This window comes from Muntiacus reevesi, chromosome 1 (genome assembly GCF_963930625.1).
Source record: "Muntiacus reevesi chromosome 1, mMunRee1.1, whole genome shotgun sequence".
In the NCBI taxonomy this organism is placed as follows: Eukaryota; Metazoa; Chordata; class Mammalia; order Artiodactyla; family Cervidae; genus Muntiacus; species Muntiacus reevesi.
In genome coordinates this window covers 88,541,865-88,563,541 of record NC_089249.1, presented here as the reverse complement: position 1 = coordinate 88,563,541, position 21,677 = coordinate 88,541,865, and the positions used below count along the sequence as shown (strand labels likewise).

The 21,677-nt window shown below is 43.7% G+C and overlaps 1 protein-coding gene and 1 non-coding gene across 3 annotated transcripts in view; both read left to right on the top strand.

Annotated features, from left to right (window-relative positions):
- The window catches only part of CD101 (CD101 molecule), a 39,349-nt gene extending 20,952 nt beyond the window's left edge, over positions 1–18,397 (top strand). For both annotated transcript variants that reach the window (XM_065927145.1, XM_065927139.1), the window contains exons 7-9: positions 1,641–2,051; positions 8,537–8,929; positions 17,783–18,397. In XM_065927145.1, coding sequence (XP_065783217.1) covers positions 1,641–2,051; positions 8,537–8,929; positions 17,783–18,018 — 1,040 coding nt within the window. In that variant the 3' untranslated portion in view covers positions 18,019–18,397. The remainder of the gene's footprint in view (positions 1–1,640; positions 2,052–8,536; positions 8,930–17,782) is intronic.
- Positions 17,083–17,154, top strand: TRNAC-ACA (transfer RNA cysteine (anticodon ACA)). Its single transcript has one exon. It is a non-coding gene; the product is annotated as a tRNA-Cys (tRNA).
- Positions 18,398–21,677: the final 3,280 nt, after the last annotated feature.

The following is a 21,677-nucleotide window of genomic DNA, read 5'->3' as shown; positions in this document are numbered from 1 at the left end:
TGCTATGTATTGACAACTCCCAAATTCACTATCTTGAATGACTTCTCTTCTGATCTCCAGACTCATGCAATTGCCTTCAAGACATGTCTACACTCAGTATGTCAGAACATAAATACACCATTATCATCCTGCCAAAGCTACTCCTCTGACATCATTCTCTATGTCTCCACCATCCATCAGTTATCCAAGCAAGAAACCTGAGTCGTCCACTGCTCCTCCACATCCAACTCATATTCAAACTTGCATTACATATCAGGCAAGGTCCTTCATGATCTGGTACATTATGTCTTCCCAGAACCATCTCTCCACTTTCCATCTTGAATTTGAGCTCCAACCACACTGAACTACTTATAGTTCCTCCAATACTCTATGCTCTCTCTCATTTTTAGTCCTTGTTCAAGTTGCTTCTTTTGCATGGAATTCCTTTACCTCTTCTCTATCAGCTTAATTCCTATTAACCCTTAAGACTTAGCTTATAGATTATCTCCTCCAGGAAGCCTCACTCCCATATTTGGGTTATATAGTTCTGCTATGTGCTCTGATAGTCACTTTTGCACACTTCTGTCCTGCTTGGGTGACACAATCCTATAATCCCTCAGCCTCTGTCCCTATACTAGTCGCTCCCTCTAGGCAGAAACTGAGGGGAGGGATCCACAGAGCCTGGAATAGTCTGGCACATAAAAGAGTATGTGTTAATAAATGTTTGTTGAAGGAGGAATAAAGGGACCTACTGGGAGCATCAGTAAGCCGTCACAAAAGTATAATCTGTGATGTCAGCAAGAAGAAGATTTAGAAGCCAGGGTTTGTCATTCATCTTTCTGACAAAGCAAAAAAGCTCTAGGATTAAAGGATAGTTGACTCCATATCCATACAATGTTGCCAGAGTTGAGTGACTGCAAAGAGACATTCAGTTTTAATAGTGAACAGAGAGCTTCCTCTTGTTTACCCATGTCTGCAGACAGATACAACTAGACTTGGGCAAATTATGGATCAAGGAGTATTCTGGATAGCAAACACCCAGACAAAGCATCCAAGGGCCACTTTCTCTCAATCTGATTTATGAAATGCTACAAAAGAGAAGATGTCTGTGCCTAAATATTGAAGAATTTTCTTTTTTTAAATTTTACTTTATACTGAAATATAGTTGATTAATGATGTTGTGTTAGTTTGTGTTATACAGCAAAGTGATTCAGTTTTATATGTATATGATTTATTATAGGATGTTGAATATAGTTCCTTGAGCTACACAGTAGGTCCTTTTTGGTTATCTAATATTAAAGCATTTTCATGTGGGAGAGACTAGCTTTTCAGCTTGATACTTCCTCCCTGCCCTACCCTCCCCATTCCACTCTTAGAGTAGGGTAGAACTAGGACCAGTGGGTAGAAATTATGAAAAAGTAAGATTCAACTTGATATTGGAAAGAATTCTCTAGTGGCAGCATGTCCAAAGGTGGAATGGGTGCTTTGTCAGTGAGTTGTTCAGAGGCTGAATGAGCAGTTAGTGGGGTTACTAAAGAGAGAATTCACACATCTGATGGATCTAGGAGCTATGGCCTTAGTTGACCTCTAATGTCCCTTCTACCTTCAAGTTCTATTTTTTAGCAAAGTAACAAAAGTAATTGTACTGTCTTCTCATTTAGAGAGCAACCTGAAGGTGAATTCAAGCAGTCAAGTCCAAGAAATCTCCATCAACTCCAACACGGACATAGAGTGCAGCATCCTGTCCCAGTCCCCTGGAAACCTTCAATTGGTCGTGACTTGGTATTTCTCTCCCATTTCCACTGATGCAGCCTGGCTAAAGATCCTGGAAGTGGACCAAAACCACGTAGTAAAATATGGGGATGAATTTCAGACTACACGGAGAAAACAAAAATTCCACGCTGAGAAAGTTTCCCGAGACTTGTTTCAGCTACACATTCTGAACATGGAAGACAGCGATCAGGGCAAATACCGCTGTGCTGTGGACGAATGGCTCTGGTCTGCAAACAGCACTTGGCACAAGCTTGGAGGACAGACATCAGGTCTCACAGAACTGAAGCTCAGGCCCACAGGTAAACCTTACAAGTGTGTTCTCTAGCATCTTTCTGTAGAATGACCCCCTTCTCTTGGACAGCTGATAATATGCAGGTGAAAACATGACCTAGAGTCACAGGAATAGTGGCCACCAGCACAGTGACTGCAGGACGGAATAGCCCACCAGAGGAAGTGGGGGTCATTTCCAGTGAGTCAGTCTGAGATTTGGAGAAGCTTAGATGGGAACAAGATCCCTTTGAATGGTTGGCTTCTTAGCCTGGCAGCCTGGTCTAGGCAGCTACCCAGGGTATCGTATCTCCAGCTCTCTATAATAACAAGCTGTGTCATTCCAGTGGGGCTCTACTGTAATTTGGCAGAGAAAGAGTAATACAAAGCATATTTCTCCCACTGTGAACAGAAACTGTACAGCTCTATAGGGATGTGTGGAGAGATTGCTTTTCAACATTCGGCCGCCTCAACATAAGGCAAATAAGAGTAGTTAACTGTTGGAATGGCTTACTGAGGGCATCTCCTCCCCCTCAGGAGATCTTTAAAAATGAAATAGAAGTTCCATTCATTTGCATTGGTCTAAGAGTGCCGTGGTCTAAATGTGGGCAGGGTTGATTAGATCTGTCAGCATTAGTTAGGTCACCTCCAGTGTTGATTAAAATTAAATGAATGTCACATCTAAGGTTCGGGAACTGGCCGAGATCCAAAAGCACAATGCAAATAAGTTAATCTAGTTTGGCACTTAAAATTCTATTTTCAATGTAACGTCAAAAAATAAGATTATAATGAACATTGCTTTGTGTTAGGCAATTAGGGATCCAAAGATAAATAAGACAGAGTCTTAAGGAGCTCACAGTCAGTTGGGAGCAGTAGGGGCAAAATAGTAGCTGAGTGCAAGGGTCTCTTCCTTCTGCTTTGGTCCCCTTCTCCATGCCCTTCAGGCCCTTCTTCCTCTCCCTGCTCAATGTGAGTGTTCCTTAGGGACACATGAACCCATTTTTATTCTTACTCTCTGCTCCCTTCAGAACCTCTTAAATACTGCCTTGGTTCCAACTACCACCTTCAGTGAAACAAGCTCTAAGTTTTTATGCTTTGCCCCCACCTCCTGAACTCCAGGCCTTTACACTCAACTGCCTGTTGCACGTTTCTACTTGGCTGCCCCAGAGACCTTCGCACTCCACTTGCTCCAAATTATCCTTATGTCCCATATCATCATGATACTGTCTATGATCTTGGCCATCCCACAAGGCTTTATGTTGTTGCTGCTCAGTCCCGCAAGGCTTAGTCCCACTCAATCCTCCATCTGTGCGGCTGGCATCCCTTTCTCCCAATTGTCCAAGCTGGATCTTGATCATGTGTGCCCACCCCTTTAAAAAGTGCACACCAAGGGACTTGCCTGGTGGTTCAGTGAATAAAACTTTGCCTTCCAATGCAGGGAGTGTGGGTTCCACCCCTGGTCAGGCAAATAAGATCCCATATGCCTCCTGGCCGAAAAACCAAAACATAAAACAGAAGCAATATCATAACAAATTCAATAAACACTTTAAAAGTGGCCCACATCAAAAAAGTCTTGAAAAAAAACAAATTGCACGCCATTTCTTAGCTCGAGCCAATGCTTCCTGTTCAGAAACGAGGGCCCAGTGTTGTCCAGTCTTTTAGCCTATCAAGAAATGCCTGAACTCTTTTTTTTGGTGGCATCACCCATTTTGAGACTGTCCATAATGAATTCAAATTCTTTTAAAATACTGAAGATGTCAAATAAAACATAACTGTGGGCTGGGTGTGGCTGGCTGTGGGTAGCTAGCTGGTTACCCTGGTATAGGAAGTGAGAAAAAGAAGAAGCCCCAGGGAAAGACACAGAGAAGGATTGGTCAGAGCTGTAGGAGGGGGTGGGGATATTTTCCCTGAAATCAAAGGAGGAGAGGATTTCAGAAGAAAATTGGTTTTTGTAACAGAAATTGCAGAGAGAACAGAAAATCCTGGAGGGTCTCTTGAGTTGGGAAATTGCACCTTTACTGGGAGGGAACCTTGGCCAGAGCATAGTGATGGGATTGGAAAGCTGATGGCAATAAGGTAGAGAGTAATTTGAGTTGAGGAAGCAGAGACAGTACCATGTAAACTAATACTTCACAGGCTTCTCTACAAAGAGGAGAGAGTAAAGATGTAACTAAAAGAGAATCTAGGAGCAGACACAGTTAATCTTTTAAAGATAGACTAATAAATATGTTTGTAGTAGGGCTGAAAATTTAGCACATACTCATTGGAAAAGGGGGCTTCCCAGGTGGCGCTAGTGGTAAAGAATCCACCTGCAAATGCGGCAGACATATGAGATGCAGGTTTGATCCCTGGGTCAGGAAAATCCTCTGGAGAATCCACTCTAGTATTCTTGCCTGGAGAATCCCATGGACAGAGAAGCCTGGTGGGTTACAGTCCATGGGGTCGCAAAAGAGTCAAACATGACTAAAGTGACTTAGCAAGCACATTGGCAAAGACTCTGATGCTGGGAAAGATTGAAGGCAAAAAGAGAAGGGGCAGCAGAGGATGATATGGTTAGATAGTATCACAGACTCAGTGGACATGAATTTGAGCAAACTCCAAGAGATAGTGGAGGACAGAGGAGATGGGCATGCTATAGTCTTTGGGGTCACAAAAAGTTGGACAAGACTTAGTGACTGAACAACAAAAACATAATTTCTTTATTTTGTTTGTGACTACTCTAGCCTTCCTTCCAATTCCTCACCTGCTGGTTAACAGGGGAACATTTTAAAAAAGCAAATAATGAAAAGGGTGAGATCACAACAGACAACACTGAAATCCAAAGGATCATAAGAGACTACTACCAGTAGCTCTATGCCAATAAAATGGACAACTTGGATGAAATGGACAAATTCTTAGAAAAGTATAACTTTCCAAAACTGAACCAGGAAGAAATAGAAGATCTTAACAGAGCCATCACAAGCAAGGAAATCGAAACTGTAATCAAAAATCTTCCAGCAAACAAAAGCCCAGGACCAGATGGCTTCACAGCTGAATTCTACCAAAAATTTAGAGAAGAGCTAACACCTATCTTACTCAAACTCTTCCAGAAAATTGCAGATGAAGGTAAACTTCCAAACTCATTCTATGAGGCCACCATCACCCTAATTCCAAAACCAGACAAAGATGCCACAAAAAAAGAAAACTACAGGCCAATATCACTGATGAACATAGATGCAAAAATCCTTAACAAAATTCTAGCAAACAGAATCCAACAACATATTAAAAAAATCATACACCATGACCAAGTGGACTTTATCCCAGGAATGCAAGGATTCTTTAATATCCGCAAATCGATCAACGTAATACACCACATTAACAAATTGGAAGATAAAAACCATATGATTATCTCAATAGATGCAGAGAAAGCCTTTGACAAAATTCAACACTCATTTATGATTAAAACTCTCCAGAAAGCAGGAATAGAGGGAACATACCTCAACATAATAAAAGCTATATATGACAAACCCACAGCAAGCATCACCCTCAATGGTGAAAAATTGAAAGCATTTCCTCTGAAATCAGGAACAAGACAAGGATGCCCACTCTCACCATTACTATTCAACATAGTGTTGGAAGTTTTGGCCACAGCAATCAGAGCAGAAAAAGACGTAAAAGGAATCCAGATAGGAAAAGAAGAAGTGAAACTCTCGCTGTTTGCAGATGACATGATCCTCTACATAGAAAACCCTAAAGACTCTTCCAGAAAATTACTAGAGCTAATCAATGAATATAGTAAAGTTGCAGGATATAAAATTAACACACAGAAATCCCTTGCATTCCTATATACTAACAATGAAAAAACAGAAAGAGAAATTAAGGAAACAATACCATTCACCATTGCAACAAAAAGAATAAAATACTTAGGAGTATATCTACCTAAAGAAACAAAAGACCTATACACAGAAAACTATAAAACATTGATGAAAGAAATCAAAGAGGACACAAACAGATGGAGAAACATACCGTGTTCATGGATTGGAAGAATCAATATTGTCAAAATGGCTATTCTACCCAAAGCAATCTATAGATTCAATGCAATCCCTATCAAGCTACCAACGGTATTTTTCACAGAACTAGAACAAATAATTTCACAATTTGTATGGAAAAACAAAAAACCTCGAATAGCCAAAGTAATCTTGAGAAAGAAGAATGGAACTGGAGGAATCAACCTGCCTGACTTCAGACTCTACTACAAAGCCACAGTCATCAAGACAGTATGGTACTGGCACAAAGACAGAAATATAGATCAATGGAACAGAATAGAAAGCCCAGAGATAAATCCATGAACCTATGGACACCTTATCTTTGACAAAGGAGGCAAGGATATACAATGGAAAAAAGACAATCTCTTTAACAAGTGGTGCTGGGAAAACTGGTCAACCACCTGTAAAAGAATGAAACTAGAACACTTTCTAACACCGTACACAAAAATAAACTCAAAATGGATTAAAGATCTAAATGTAAGACCAGAAACTATAAAACTCCTAGAGGAGAACATAGGCAAAACACTCTCTGACATAAATCACAGCAAGATCTTCTATGACCCACCTCCCAGAATATTGGAAATAAAAGCAAAGATAAACAAATGGGACCTAATGAAACTTAAAAACTTTTGCACAACAAAGGAAACTATAAGTAAGGTGAAAAGACAGCCCTCAGACTGGGAGAAAATAATAGCAAATGAGGAAACAGACAAAGGATTAATCTCAAAAATATACAAGCAACTCCTGAAGCTCAATTCCAGAAAAATAAATGACCCAATCAAAAAATGGGCCAAAGAACTAAACAGACATTTCTCCAAAGAAGACATACAGATGGCTAACAAACACATGAAAAGATGCTCCACATCGCTCATTATCAGAGAAATGCAAATCAAAACCACAATGAGGTACCATTACACGCCAGTCAGGATGGCTGCTATCCAAAAGTCTACAAGCAATAAATGCTGGAGAGGGTGTGGAGAAAAGGGAACCCTCTTACACTGTTGGTGGGAATGCAAACTAGTACAGCCACTATGGAAAACAGTGTGGAGATTTCTTAAAAAACTGGAAATAGAACTACCATATGACCCAGCAATACCACTTCTGGGCATACACACTGAGGAATCCAGATCTGAAAGAGACACGTGCACCCCAATGTTCATCGCAGCACTGTTTATAATAGCCAGGACATGGAAGCAACCTAGATGCCCATCAGCAGACGAATGGATAAGGAAGCTGTGGTACATATACACCATGGAATATTACTCAGCCGTTAAAAAGAATTCATTTGAATCAGTTCTAATGAGATGGATGAAACTGGAGCCCATTATACAGAGTGAGGTGAGCCAGAAAGATAAAGAACATTACAGTATACTAACACATATATACGGAATTTAGAAAGATGGTAACGATGGCCCTATATGCAGGGCAGAAGAAGAGACGCAGAAGTACAGAACAGACTTTTGAACTCTGTGGGAGAAGGGGAGGGTGGGATGTTTCGAAAGAACAGCATGTATATTATCTGTGGTGAAACAGACCACCAGCCCAGGTGGGAGGCATGAGTCAAGTGCTCGGGCCTGTTGGGCTGGGAAGATCCAGGGGAATCAGGTGGAGAGGGAGGTGGGATGGGAGACCGGGATGGGGAATACGTGTAACTCTATGGCTGATTCACATCAATGTATGACAAAACCCACTGAAAAATTAAAAAAAAAAAAAAAAAAAGCAAATGTCAAAATCTGTTAAAAACTTAATCTAATCTAGTAATGTAAATAGTCTCCTTGAATAGTATTCTTTTTAAAAAAATATTTATTTGACTGTTGTATCTTAGTTGCAGCACACAAGATCTTTTGTTGTGGCCTCAGAAGTTATAGCTCCTGGGCTTAGCTGCCCTGTGGTATGTGCGATATTAGTCCTCCCACAAGAGACTGAACCTGTGTCCCCTGCATTGCAAGATGAATTCTCAACCACTAGACCACCAGGGAAGTCCCTTGAGTGATATTCTAACACATATATGAAAATGATCAATCTCTCACCTGACCTCCCCTTTTCCTGTGTCCATACCTGAGGTTGATACCTAGGTATGTGGGAAGAGGTAGTTTGCTAAGAAAATGGAGTAGTGATGGAATACAGGACTTGAGGAGAGGACTGGAAGTTTCAAATGGCCTTTCTAAGTAGCAGAAGAAGAGTTGACCTGGCAGAAGTATTGATAAAAGTATCAGGGCAGAGCTCCCCGCAAACCTGAGTGGTTTTCAGTGACAGGGCCAGTGGACAAGAGGCGGGCTGAAGAATGAAAGTGGCTGGCTTGATTCACAGCAGAGAACGTTCTGGCAAATATGGAAGATGGACAGGGGTCAAGGAAAAGTGTTCAAAATGAAGGACCTGATATCTAAAGGTTATCAGACAGCATCACTTCAACGAGAAGTAGTTTTTTTCAGAGGAGGTGTCCAATCTGAAGTGTGGGTTCCTCTCAAATTTACTGCCATTTTGTTTCCTAGGAAGTAAAGTGCGCGTCTCCAAAGTGTCCCAGACAGAAAATGCCTCCGAGCACAGTGAGGTGACCATCTGCTGCAGCCTGGAGGGAGCCGTCGGCCCTGCCTCCCTGCTCTCTGTGAGGTGGTACTTGCACCGAGATTCTAGAAGTAAGATGCTGGTGCACCTGCAGCATGATGGCTTGCTGGAATATGGTGAAGAGGGGCTCAGGCGGCGCCTGCACTCTTACCGCTCATCCGCTACTGACTTTGTCCTGGCGCTGCATCGGGTGGAGATGGAAGATGCTGGAGAATACTGGTGCAAGGTGGCGGAGTGGCAGCTCCACGGCAACCCAAGCAAGTGGGTCAGCCACGCATCAGATGAGTCACAGCCTGCGGTGCTCAGAGTGCTGTCTTCAGGTAACCAGAGGTTCATCGGCCACGGCTCGCAGTCAGGAGAATCTCTGTCTCTGCTCCTATGCTTGCCTGCCCTGCTATGTTTTGCTTCTTCTCAGGCTGAACACAATTTGCAGAAAGAAAATGACTTCTCCATTTCTCTCAATAGTAACTCATTCAGACAGACAAGGTTACATGAGGTTTTGGCATGGGCGTTTAAATGTCAAGGGCATCTGACCTCCTCCCCCACTTCCCCTCATAAACAAAAAAGCCATCAATATTGTATCCCTTTAAGTAACCAAATAATGTTTGAAGCAGACAGCTTTATCTCTTAGCTGACACTCCAATCTCAGAATACTGACCGGCGGTGAGAGCGGGGTGAGGAATAGTGTGACATGGTGACTTTGTCTGTAACCTTGTTCAACCAAAATCAGCTACATCTAATGCTCCCTGAGTCAAAAACCAACCAAACAAAACAAAGTCTTTCTCAATGAATAAGTGTCAAGCTTCTTACTGATGTGCTCAACAAACTAGTACCTCTTTGATCATGATAGTCAGTGGGTGTGCCTCTCCTACCTGCACCTTGAGAGGCATCACAGGAGGAAGTGTGCCCTTGTTTACACTTGCTTACAGGCTCTAGCAAAAATGCAGGTACTTGAAGACCATTGGCCACAATGGTCTTCTGTCTGTAGACGGTCAATCTATTCTGCTGAGCACTCAGCTTCAGGAGGCATGCAGAATAAGAGGTTGTAAAGAAGAAGAGGGGTTCCTTCCAGCCAGTGCAGTGACAAGCATTTAACAGGCATTCATTAAGCAAAAATTCCTCCAGCCAGACCACTAAATCTTCCAAGGTGATCAATGAGTTGGTAGATGGATGTCATAGCCTGCTCATCCTTTGAGCAACTTCTTTCTGGTGGGGTTTAAGGAGAAGGCGAGAGCTGAGCTATAGGTTGCATTTACAGCAAGAGAGGATCACTGGAGAGGCAGGGGTTTGGTCTTGGTGCCCCACGCCAGGAAGAGTAGAAAGGATCAATAAAGATGACCTCCTTACAGTGCCAGCTAGCTTTGGAGACAGTCCATAGGTGGGAAAAAGGGCTACTGAGAATGAATGGCACCGTCTCAGAGTGGTAATAGTGGCAACCCAGCACCAGCAAGGCTTCTGGAGTGGAAATCACGGTTGTGGAACCTGTTCCCTGGAGTCCATCACTCTCTCCCCCTGACTCTTCTTCAGCAGGATTCTTCTCCCAAGTTTCCAGGCAGAATTGATTTTCCTATCAGCTTTTCTTCCATTCCAACAGTTGTAGGAAGCCCACACCCTGAGCATATTCTGTACATGTTTTCCAATGGAATTCCTGGGCTCTGTAGATTCAGAAGTTTGTGTAGTAGAATGAATAGATAATAACTGTAAAAAGCATATATTCTATGACTAAAAAGCACATCTCTCCTGAGACAGATGGGATTGTTCACAGCATATCTGTATGTGTGTGTGTGTGTGTGTGTGTGTGTGTGTGTGTGTGTGTGTGTGTGTGTATACTGCTCATCTTTGTGGAATTCTTAGAAAGCAGGTATAAGGTTTTTTTAAAAAATGAACTCTGGAAAGAAAGCACTACAAACCAAATGGTCTTTGTATTCTTCACAAGTGAAGGTGCTTAGAAGCCTGTACCGTGAGAACCTGAGGGTTTTCATTGTTAAGTATAGTTAGATGTTCCCAAGTCAATCTTTATAATACAGCACCTCACTTCCTCTACCTGACTATTCCTTTCTGGGATTTAGGGAGACAGTGTGGGATAACAAAAAATTCCAGCATTTGGAAAAAGAGAAGCCTAGGCTCAAATTGTTGCTCTGCCTACCTCCCTACTAGCTGAAGTCATCCCCTGGTTACTCAGCTTTCTCATAAAATGAGGGTCATAATACAAATGCATATGAAGCATCTAGCACAGTCCCTGGCACGTTGTAAGTGCTCAACAAATGTTACCCCACTTTCCCCTTGTGCCTCCAGACATGCTACACACACACACATCTACATTTGCATGTGTCTATTTATGTGGCAAAATATTTTAATTTGTTCAATAAGTAACCATGTGAGATTCTAAGGACACATAAAAAATATATTATGAAGTCTGTTCCCACAGAGCTGAGGCTGGTAGGGGAAGGAGAGTCCAACATAACAGGAGTCATGAATGAAGTAGTCTCAGGATACTAAGGAAGGATCAAAAGCAGGGCTAGGTGGAGAGGGGATCTGGGAATGTTGCCAGAATATGGGGCTATACAAAGGAAAGCACATATTTTGGGAAAAGGAAAGGATGTGCAAGATGATCAGAGAAATTGTGGTAGGATGGCAAGAGAGGAGGCTCAGGAGATGGAAAGGGTACTGATGTCAAGTGGGTCCTCTGTACAGAGCCAAGAATGGTGAGCTTTATCATGGAAGTTACAGAGTGTCGTTGAACAAATTCAGGCAGGGTAGTGACATGTCAGATTTGCATTTTAGAAAGCTCCCCCTGGGAGCAAGGTTAAAAGTGAATTGGAAGGGAGGCAGGCACAGAGCCGGGAGAACTATTTGAAATTGACTGTAGGGGCCCAGGTGAGATAAGATGCAGGCCCGAATGAAGTCAGTGCCCATGAGGGCTGAGAGGACAGCACTCTGCATTCCATATTAGGAGATGGCATCTTCAAGATTTAGAGACTGATTATGTGTATGCGGCTTCCCCAGTGGCTCAACAGTAAAGAACCTGCCTGCAAAGCAGAAGATTCAGGAGACGTGGGTTTGATCCTGGGTTGGGAAGATCCCTTGGAGGAGGGCATGGCAACTGTCTCCAGTATTCTTACCTGGAGAATCCTGCAGACAGAGGAGCCTGACAGGCTATGGTGCATGGGGTTACGAAGAGTCGGACATGACTGAAGTGACCAAGCATGCATGCATATGTGTGTATGTAGAGGGTGAATGAGCAGAAGACGAGAATCAAGAATAAATACCAGGTTTCTGGTATAGTGGGGACAGTCACTGATGAAGTAATATAAGAAAAGGGTCTAAAGAGGAAGATTAGTTCAGTTTTGAATAAGTTGGGCTGGAATCGAGTTTGGAGTACCAGTGAGTTATCTAGGGAGATCTATCCAATAAACTTTGGAATTTCCAAGAGAGATCTCTGTCAGAGTTATAGATTAGAAATCATCAACTTATAGCCTATAATGATGCCCAAGGATGGACCCCTGAGATACCACTATTTCTCAGGGGATTGCAGAACAGAAGCCTGTGAAGGAGAACGGAAGGAGGAGCCAGAGATAGGAGAATTGGGGTTTGATAGTGTATCACAGACACCGAAAGTGGCGAGGGTATCAAGAAGAAAGTGAGAGCCTACAGATTCAATTAGTGCAAAGAGATCAACTAAGACAAACATAGGAAAATATCCATTGGGTTTGACAACATAGGACAATCACAGAAAAGTAGTAAAATCAGACTGCAGGGAGAAAGTGGGCACATCAAATCCAGCTCATGCTTTTAAGAGCTTGTGTGTGTGTGTGTGGCTGCACTGGGTCTTCACTGTGATTTATGGACTTTCTCTAGTTGCAGTGCAAAGACTTCTTGTTGCAGTATATGGACTTAGTTGCGCTACAGCATGTGGGATCTTTGTAAGTCATAGTTCGGGCGAGCCAGAAAAGGAAAGACGACCTCAATAGAAGTAGGTTACCTTTATTCAGGCAAGGAGGGGCGACAGTCAGCCTAACGACCAGGCTGATCCCAGAGGGATCAGGGAGGCTTCGTACTTATAGGGAGGTTTGTGGAAATGATAAGGGAAACGTTAATCAGGCAGGAAATTTTGAGTATTCTTTTGTTGAGATGACATTTGTAGTTGGGCAGGGGGTGATAAGTCTTCTGGGCAGCTGTAGGGGGTGGAAGGTTTCTGAACAGGGGTTGATAAGTCCCAGATAGATGCAACTGGCCTGGAGTATCAGGATGGAACTAAAGTTCTGTTTTGTTTTCTCCGAAGTTAGATGATTCAGCAAGGGGCCTTTGAGACTGTTGTTCTCTTTTCTAGGCCCAAAAGACTCCTTCAATCTTAGTTCCCCAACCAGGGACCAAACTCATGTCCCCTGCATTGGAAGGTGGGTTCTTAACCATGGGACCACCAGGGAAGTCCTTCAAGAGCTCTGATGTAAAAGGAGAGAAGACAAGGACAAAAGGCAAGAGGTTCGCTGAAGCTTTGCTTTGTTCTATTTTGGTTTGAAGTTAGTAGGGACTTGAGCACTTTTATATTCTAGAGAGAAAAGAGCCATTGGAGAATCAGAAGAGGAAGGTTAGAAGAGAGTGGACAAGACTGACAGTTCAACATCTTGAATGAATTTATACCACCTCCTGACTGGAATTCTCCTTCATGTTATCTGTCCCTGGTCAACACCCACTAATCCTTTACCGACCAACTTAACTGCCTCATTCTCAGTGACTTACTTTTGTCTCTTAGTCATCACACTTGTTTAACATCCAAAATCAGGGCCAGACAATACCTTCTTGGAAGGCAAAGACTGAGTGTCTTGTTCTCAGCCCCAGCACAGTGCCTGGCACATAAAACATGCTCAAATACACTTACTGAATCCATATAGCTGCCCTCCTGGTCAGGACCAGCTCTGTATATTAATAAAGTTCAGGTCAAATACAATAGTCTACCAGTTCTCACTTATCAAATGGTTTTCTACCATCTCTGTTTATCATTTCTGGCTTGGGTTAGTTTGGGGCTTCTTAATAAAACTATGAAGCATGCGATTCCTGTGAAGGCAGAAAATGGAGAGGTGTTTCCCTGGTGGCTCTCACCTTGTGTTTTCCTCTCCATCTTACTTCCTTAGCTATGATTAAGCCAACACAGGGGCTAACAACTATCTGAGTCGTTTTGTATCTCATGCTAGAGAGTTCTCTGATTAATTAACAGGCAAGGTTATAAGACTTTCTGGGTGCTGGATTATTTGTAGTAGTATGGTGTTTGTGACTATTTCCCAGCTTTTGGGTGGTAAGGATATATTTAGAAAGCGAGTCCTCATAGGAGACTTGAGCCCCTATCACACTGACATTTCTGGAGAGGACGTGTCATTTATCAATGCTACCCTGGTGCTTTCAACAAGGCCTGGCACACAGCGCTCAGTTCAACAAATGCTTGATGAAAGAATGGGCAAGTCTTAATGGAGTTGAAACCAGTGCTGTCAGGGGCTCACTTATTCTGGGGTGCATTTGTATCACGTTACCTAACCTTGCCTTAGTTCTTGGCAGGAGCCATCTCTCTCACATGGCCACACCTGGCATGTCAGTTGCCCAAGGGTGGGTTGGGGTTGAGGGGGAGTTGATAGCCTCCTCATTATCCTCTACCTTTCTTCTCCAAAGTCTGTGTGCATGCTAAGTTGCTTCAGTCGTGTCCGACTCTTTGCGACGCTATGGACTGTAGCCGGCCAGGCTCCTCTGTCCTTGGGATTCTTCAGACAATAATTCTAGAGTGGGTTGCCATGCCCTCCTCCAGGGGATCTTCCCAACCCAGGGATAGAACCTGTGTCTCTTACATCTCCTGCATTGGTTGGATGGTTCTTTGCCGCTAGCCCACCGGGGAAGCCCAAAAATCGGTATATCTGGTGTAGTATCAGACAAGAACACTCCTCATGATGTGCTTGGCTGCAAGGTAGAAGCAAGTTGCAAACTAAAGCTTGTGATGAAGCATTCTCATCACACTTTTGGCTCTGCCTTAGAGGCCTTGTGCTTGGAGCACAGGGCACTTACTTGGATTGCTTCAAAATGCCAAACCTTAATGGTTCTGAATGTCACTAATGCTCATCCAGAGATGGGTGAGAGGCAGATGGTGGGAACAGTGACTGTGGGACCCAGGGCAAGTGCTGCCCTCCCAGGAGAGGTCATTTAGAGGCACTGGAGCTGACAGCTTCTAGCTGTGGGCCAATTCAGCACTGTGAGGGGTCTGTTTTGTTGTCCTTGGATGACAGGTGGCTTGAACTCAAGCAGCCTCCTCCCCATTTATACAGTCAGGCCCTCTGGCAGTCCCTTCATGCTGAAGGTTAGCGTCTCAGTGGCAGAAAAATCCAGGAGCCAAGTTTCTTTCCACCTTCTCTGTGCCGGCCCTGTCTCCCCATCAGCATGCCACCATCCTAGCAGCAGTGACACATGGGTGCCGTGGGACCCTTACCTCCCAATTCTCTGCTTCCCATGATTGGAAAAGGAAGCCAGAGTCTCACAAGTAATCATCTGACTCTCAACTGAATGTCTTCCTGCCCTGGGGACAGAGAGATCAGAGATTTAAGGGAGAGGCTTGGGCTGTGGAAAGACAGAATCAAGCCTGCAGCCCTCTTTTCTGCCTGGTCTCTTGGGGAAAATTTGCTTGTGATTTTCCTAACTTTGTTAGCAGCTTTCTAGCTGATATTTATTCTTTGTTGATTCAACAAATGTGCCAAGCACTGTTTAATGCTTTACTCAGCCTTATCTCATTATAACTCTGGAAATTATTATCCTCATTTGATCGACAAGATTAGATTTCTGATGATTAGAAAGAGAGGATAAGTAACTTGTGCAAAGTCAATAATGCTAAATTGTAGAGCCATGATTTGAACCCAGCTATCTTTGAGACAAAGTAGATACTCAATCCCTACTCCCTACATGAGTAGTGTGAAGTAGCAAGGCCAGAACTCTTGCTCACTGGTCTCTATAGCACCAATCTTTTTTAACATTGCACTCTGTACCTTCTTAACTATATGCTTTCAGATGTATTCAGATAAGACCTAGGAGAATTATTATAGGAGAGCATTGGAGAGAAGGGTCAGGAAGGATGTGGAAAGGAGTGAGAAAGAATTCAAAATCTAGCTTTATCATTGCCCACCCTTTCAAAAACAAAAGCCAGGTTTAGGGTGGAGAATATAAATGAGGCCAGAGAAAAGCCAGGGAGCAAACCCTTGTAGCTCCTGGCCAGCCCTGTTCTAAGCTGCCAGCCTTATGTTCAGTGATGATCTGTACTCTGGGGAGCATCATAGCAGTGACTCCTGAGTTCCTGTGTGTGCAAATCACTCATGCAATTGTTTCATTCTTTAATCTCCACTGATGACCTGTGAACAAAGTGCTACTCGGGAGGAAAAAATGCGTAAGACATGGGCCTCCTCCAGAAGTTTACAAATGCAGGAGCTGTACCTAGGTTTAGATTCTTTCTTGACTTCCCACAAAGAGACATTCTTCAAGGTACAGAATGTTATTAACAATGCCAAAAATGGAATTCTTGCAGCATGATGTTGGTCACAAGGACATGTCACAAGAACCTGTTGTCTTCATCTCTAGGCATCTGTAATCCCATGAATCCTATAGTTTTACCTCTGAAGAAGAAAGTGCTTAGGTCATTGCAATTTTCCAATAAAAGCACAGCTACCATTAACATCAGATTTTTCAGAACAGCCCTGATTTTGAATAAATCAGGTAAATAAACGTAGTTGGAAGACTGCATTTAATAGTTGGTGTCTCTTTAAGCGTGTGTCTATCTGCATTGAGGGACGAAATCCCCGTCCTTTGACTAGTAACTCAGGGCACTGCTTCCCAGAGCCTGCGGTGTTGGCAGTCCGCTCGCCTTTGCTTTCTTGGTTGCATGGCCAGGAACCCCTCGGGGCTGCTGGTGCGTGCTCTGCGTGTCTGTGTGCTGATAGCTCTTCCCCATGGGCTGCAGCTGCCAGATGCTTCAGCCTGCCTTTATATAGTAGCCTTTGCCCATGAGGTTGCAGGCAAGCCAGTTTAATTCAGATCAGTAAGCATTATCAAGGCACACATGCTAGGCACTGCAGGGGCTATGGAAACAAAGGACACTGTGAGACCTGCTGGAGAAACTGTGATGACAAAGACTGTTAAAAGGGAACAAAATAAGTCTAAACAAAGGTATGTGTGAGAAGAGCATAGAAAGAAGAGAAAAACTGTGCCTGAGGCAAGGTGGGAAGGCCAATGTGATGGAGAGTGAGGCCGGCAGGAACCAGAGGCTGTAGGATATGATAGATGAGGATGTGATAGGGGAGCAGAGGGCTTACCAGATAGAGGCAACAGTAAGCAGGAGAGGCGAAGGAGCTGAATGGGGTTGAGTGGGGGGTGCCAGGGGATGAGAGACCAATTTGGAGATTCAGGAAGGGATGACGCTTCTCATTTGTGGGTGCTCTTGTTATGTTAGACTTCCCTGGTGGCTCAGACGGTAAAGCGTCTGCCTACAATGCGGGAGACCCAGGTTCAATCCCTGGGTGGGGAAGATCCTCTGGAGAAGGAAATGGCAACCCACACCAATACCCTTACTTGGAAAATCCCACGGGAGGATCCTGGTAGGCTACAGTCCATGGGGTTGCAAAGAGTCAGACACAACTGAGCGACTTTACTTACTTACTTGTTATATAAGGGCAGTGTAGAATGTGTGTGTGTGTGTGTGTGTGTGTGTGTGTGTGTGCGCGTGCGCCTGTGTGTGTGTTTCAGAAGCAGCAGTGGGAATAACTCAGTTAAAAATTCAGGATTGGCAACAGAGTTGGGAACGAGGGTTGAATTATAGATATCTTTTCTGAGGAAAGAAGATTAAAGGAGAGGTTTTCTTTTTTGTTTTGTTTTCATTTCTGGCTGTTAGTTTTAAGTAGGTCATCGGAACCTCTGGTGGTTGGAAATTGCTGGGTGAGGGGGAGTCGGGCTGGCAGAAGCCGCCCTAGAGCCCTCTTCCCCCAACTCCCTTTCCTTGGCTCCTCGAGTGTGATTTAAGGGGCCCCCTGCTATCTGGCCCCATTATTTTTACATATATTTTCCTGTAACAATAAATCCCAGAAGTGTTTATAATTGATGAGTACAAATAAGCTGGAGACTAATGATTCTCTTTATTTTCTTCCTTTTTGGTACAGAGCCCAACTTTCCTTCCAGGATCTGCTCGTCAGCACCTTTAGTCTATTTCCTATTCATCTGCCCCTTCGTCATACTCGTCTTTCTGCTCATGTCCCTCCTCTGCCTGTACTGGAAGGCCAAGAAGTTGTCAGCTCTGAGTCTAAGCATGCAGAAAGAACAGAGCCTCTGGGTGAACTTGAAAGGAGCTGGAGGCAGGACCACAAACAGGATGGGAGACTATGGTGAAGACAATTGAAACCTGAGTGGTGCCCACAAAGAGGAAAGACTTTGGAACTGGACTGCCAGGGATAGGCGCGCCCCCTGGTTCTGTCCTTCTCTGAGTCTGTGGTCTGGGGTAGAGTACCTAGGACTCAGAGGGAACATGTATTGAGCGTGTTTGTGGTTCCAGAAACAGTTAAGTGTTTCTTAGTATTTTATCTAATCACTCCCTTGCATCCCCCCCAGGAGCTAGGTGGCACCATTAACCTGGTCTTACATTTGCCACACCTCCCAAGGCTTAGGCTCCTCATCTGGAAGACCTGTAAGGAGAAGAGTACCTCCCTCACTCAGCTGCTGGGGGTTAAGTGAGATCCCATGACAGACTCCAGGGCCATGCTTCTTTCGCCTTGCTCTCTTTGGTCACTGATTCTCTGGAGAACACTCGGCGGTCCAGCCACCCTGGCTCTAGGCAATCTTTGCCTCCAGATCAGAGGCATAGGAAAGGACCTGATGCCAGCAAGGCAAGAGAAGTTGGGAATGTGCCCTTCATTTAGATCAAATGTGCCTCCCAACCAGACTGTGACAGCCTTGAAGACAGAAATCCCATCCATCCACCACCCATTCTCCTCCACCCCATCTCCATCCCTTCTCTAAAAGCTGCTCACAAGCAAGCTCGGCATAGTAGGTTCTTAATCAGTATGGGTTCCTTAATGAAAGGATAAAGTATTTTGTAGCCTTTCTTTCTTCTTTTTTCTCCATAAGACTTAGTAACTCATTGGTAAGAAAAAATTAAAAAAAAATTTTTTTGCAACAGTGCTCCAGTCAGCTCCCCAAGGCCTCATATCTCCCTCATATCCTCCCACACCCAAAGGTTCATCTGGCTCCTGGCTCTTCTTAGCCAGAGGCCTTATTTTCCTTGACCTGACAGCACTGAGCAGTCGGTAGTTGTGTGAGGGCAGAGGGTTAACAGGGCCTCTCTCCTGCCCTGCTCTGGCAAGGACTAGGAGCTCCGGGAGAGCAGTGGGTCAGGCTGGCTCCTCTGAGTCCTCTCTTCTCAGCCAGGAAAAGTCAGGGGCTGGGGGATGGGGGTGTCATGGCTGATGACTTTCAACCACCATCCCCCTAAGAGATATCAAGTGTCCCCACTGAGCCTGAGGTCCCCTCACCTTTGTTTCAAAAGCTGCACAGGCCCTGTTGTAGCCAGAATTGGAAATCAATCAGTGCCACCTTACAGACTTGAGAAAACACGTCTATTTATTAGCTATGTGACCAACAGGGTTGCTCTAGCACTCATTAATTTGGATTTCCAAGGAGGACAATTTATTTTTAATTATTTTATCAGGCACACACGTCTTCTCCAAACATAATTAGTTCCTTTGCAAGGGGATTATTGGTGACTATGAGAACTCCCACTGCAGACCTACAGGTTCCTTGAATTCATCTTCCTTTGTAGCCCTATTTGAAATATTCCAGATGTTTTCTTAAACAGGTTAGTACATTTATTTCTTCTTTCTCAGGTAAAGGGAACAAAGTTTTGCAAAAACAAGGCTAATGTTAAGATATCTTAGAAAGTGTGATGCCTTCCATACCCCCACCATTTTTCCCAGAAACCTTTATTTTAAATGGATATTGAAGGAAAAGAGTGGAATGGAGCTCCATCAGAGAATCAGAGTAGATTCTAGAGCTGCCCCTGCCCGGGTACCCTCTCCCCCAAACACTGTTCTCCCTCGTTACCTGGATGCTGCCTTTCAGCTCTCAGCTCAAACAGCAGTTCTTCACATTTGAATTCAGCACAGAGATTGCACAGAACAGACACTCAGATATGCAACTGCTCCACCTGGAGCAGATTTATTGTCCAGTGAGCACTTCTTGGGTTGCAAAGGTTGCTATTGTGACTTGGGCAGACATAGCCCCGTTCCCCTGGGATGATCACTTTGTTTTGTTCTGGACGCTCTGCTTTCCTTAATGGGGGCTGGAGCACGTTAGATTTTCTAAGAAGTCACATCATGCTGTTTGGCCCATAGTAGTTTTCTGGCAGCTAAAACCTGTGTGTCTTCTTTTTACCTTTCTGAACTTTTTTAGAATAAAATTTGCTTTTATCCAATTCAGTAGGCATTTTATATGGAATCTCTCTGATTATGGGCTTGTTCTTTTTAGTTTTTTAGACTTCACAGAGATCTTTACTTTTACTCAGTGACTCCAACTATTTTATGTCACCACTTTTGGCTTCTTGTATCAGTAAATCCTCCATGGCAACAGGACAAACCTCTGCCTCAGGAGTTGGCTACCTGTAGCCCACAGGCCAAGAACAGACCCACCACCTGTTTTTTAAAATGCAATTTGTTGGAATACAGACACTCTCATTTGCCTACATATTATCTATGGCTGCTGATATGATATAATGGCTGAATAAAGTAGTTGCCACAGTAACCTAAAATGTTTACTCTCTGACCCTTCATGGAAAAAACTGGCCACTCCCTGCTCTCCTTCAGTAGCTTATGTTTTATCTTAGCCATGTATTATGTTCCTAGGAAGCTTGATTTGAGCAGTTGTATCTGTCTCTGTTATACAGCTGATGACTTTAATAAATAATTTTAGGCTCTCTGGATTGGTGTCTAGTCCAAGTAGTTCTGAAGCATGAATCCTTTCCTGCACATTCCCACTGAAGATGAGAAACACATCACCCTGAGGGACTCCACACCATCCTAAGTTGCAGGGTGAGATGACGTAGAGAGGAATAAGGCATGAATACATTCCTTTTAGTATTTTCAGTCTCTGGAGACATGTATGGAAACAACTGACTCATGGCAGAAAGTGAATACCATAGGTAGAAAATCATGTACCATGATCATTTCTCACAATTGCACAAGAGTTGTTCATCATCTCAGAGCATCCCCATGTGAAATGAATTGTTACTCTTCTCCTGCCGGTAAGAAATTAAAGCTCAGGATCACCCAGTCATATGTAGGAGAGAAAGGGCTCAATATTAGGCCTGCTGACAGTAAATCTAGACTCTTTCCACAACCAATACTGTGCTCAAATCCACTAATATCAGAAAAATCTAGTGATAATTGTTTCCACTCATCTGGCTGTTATGAGGTGATCAAATCAGATACTTATGTGAAGAAAAGTTTTAAACCATTTCAAGTCATAAGTGAACATCTGCATAACCCAAGTTTTTCCTTGTCTGTGCACATAAATGAAATTGAATCAACACTAATAATTCAAATTCTACAGACTTGTGCCCCAGGTTTACACAGAGTCTTGTGTGTGTGTGTGTTAGTCGCTCAGCCGCGTCCAACTCTTTGTGACCCCATGAACTGTAGCCCACCAGGCTTCTCTGTCCATGGAATTCTCCAGGCATGAATACTGGAGTGGGTTGCCATTCCCTTCTCCAGAGGATCTTCCTGACCCAGAGATTGAACTCTGGTCTCCTGCATCGCAGGCAGATTCTTTACCATTTGAGCTGCAGGGAAGTTCTTACAGAGTCTTGGCCATCTATAAAGCATTCTTAAAACCTTTCTGAGGCTTCCTTCAGATTCTGGGAATTCAGATGAACTCACAGACAAGTCCCTTCCCACAGGACTTCCCACTGCTCTGATCAGATCTATGGGCTCCCCCTGCAATGCTGGAGCCCATGAGATGCCAAAGCTGGACTCTAAGACTGGGAGAGTGGCCAACCTCATTCTGCCTTTG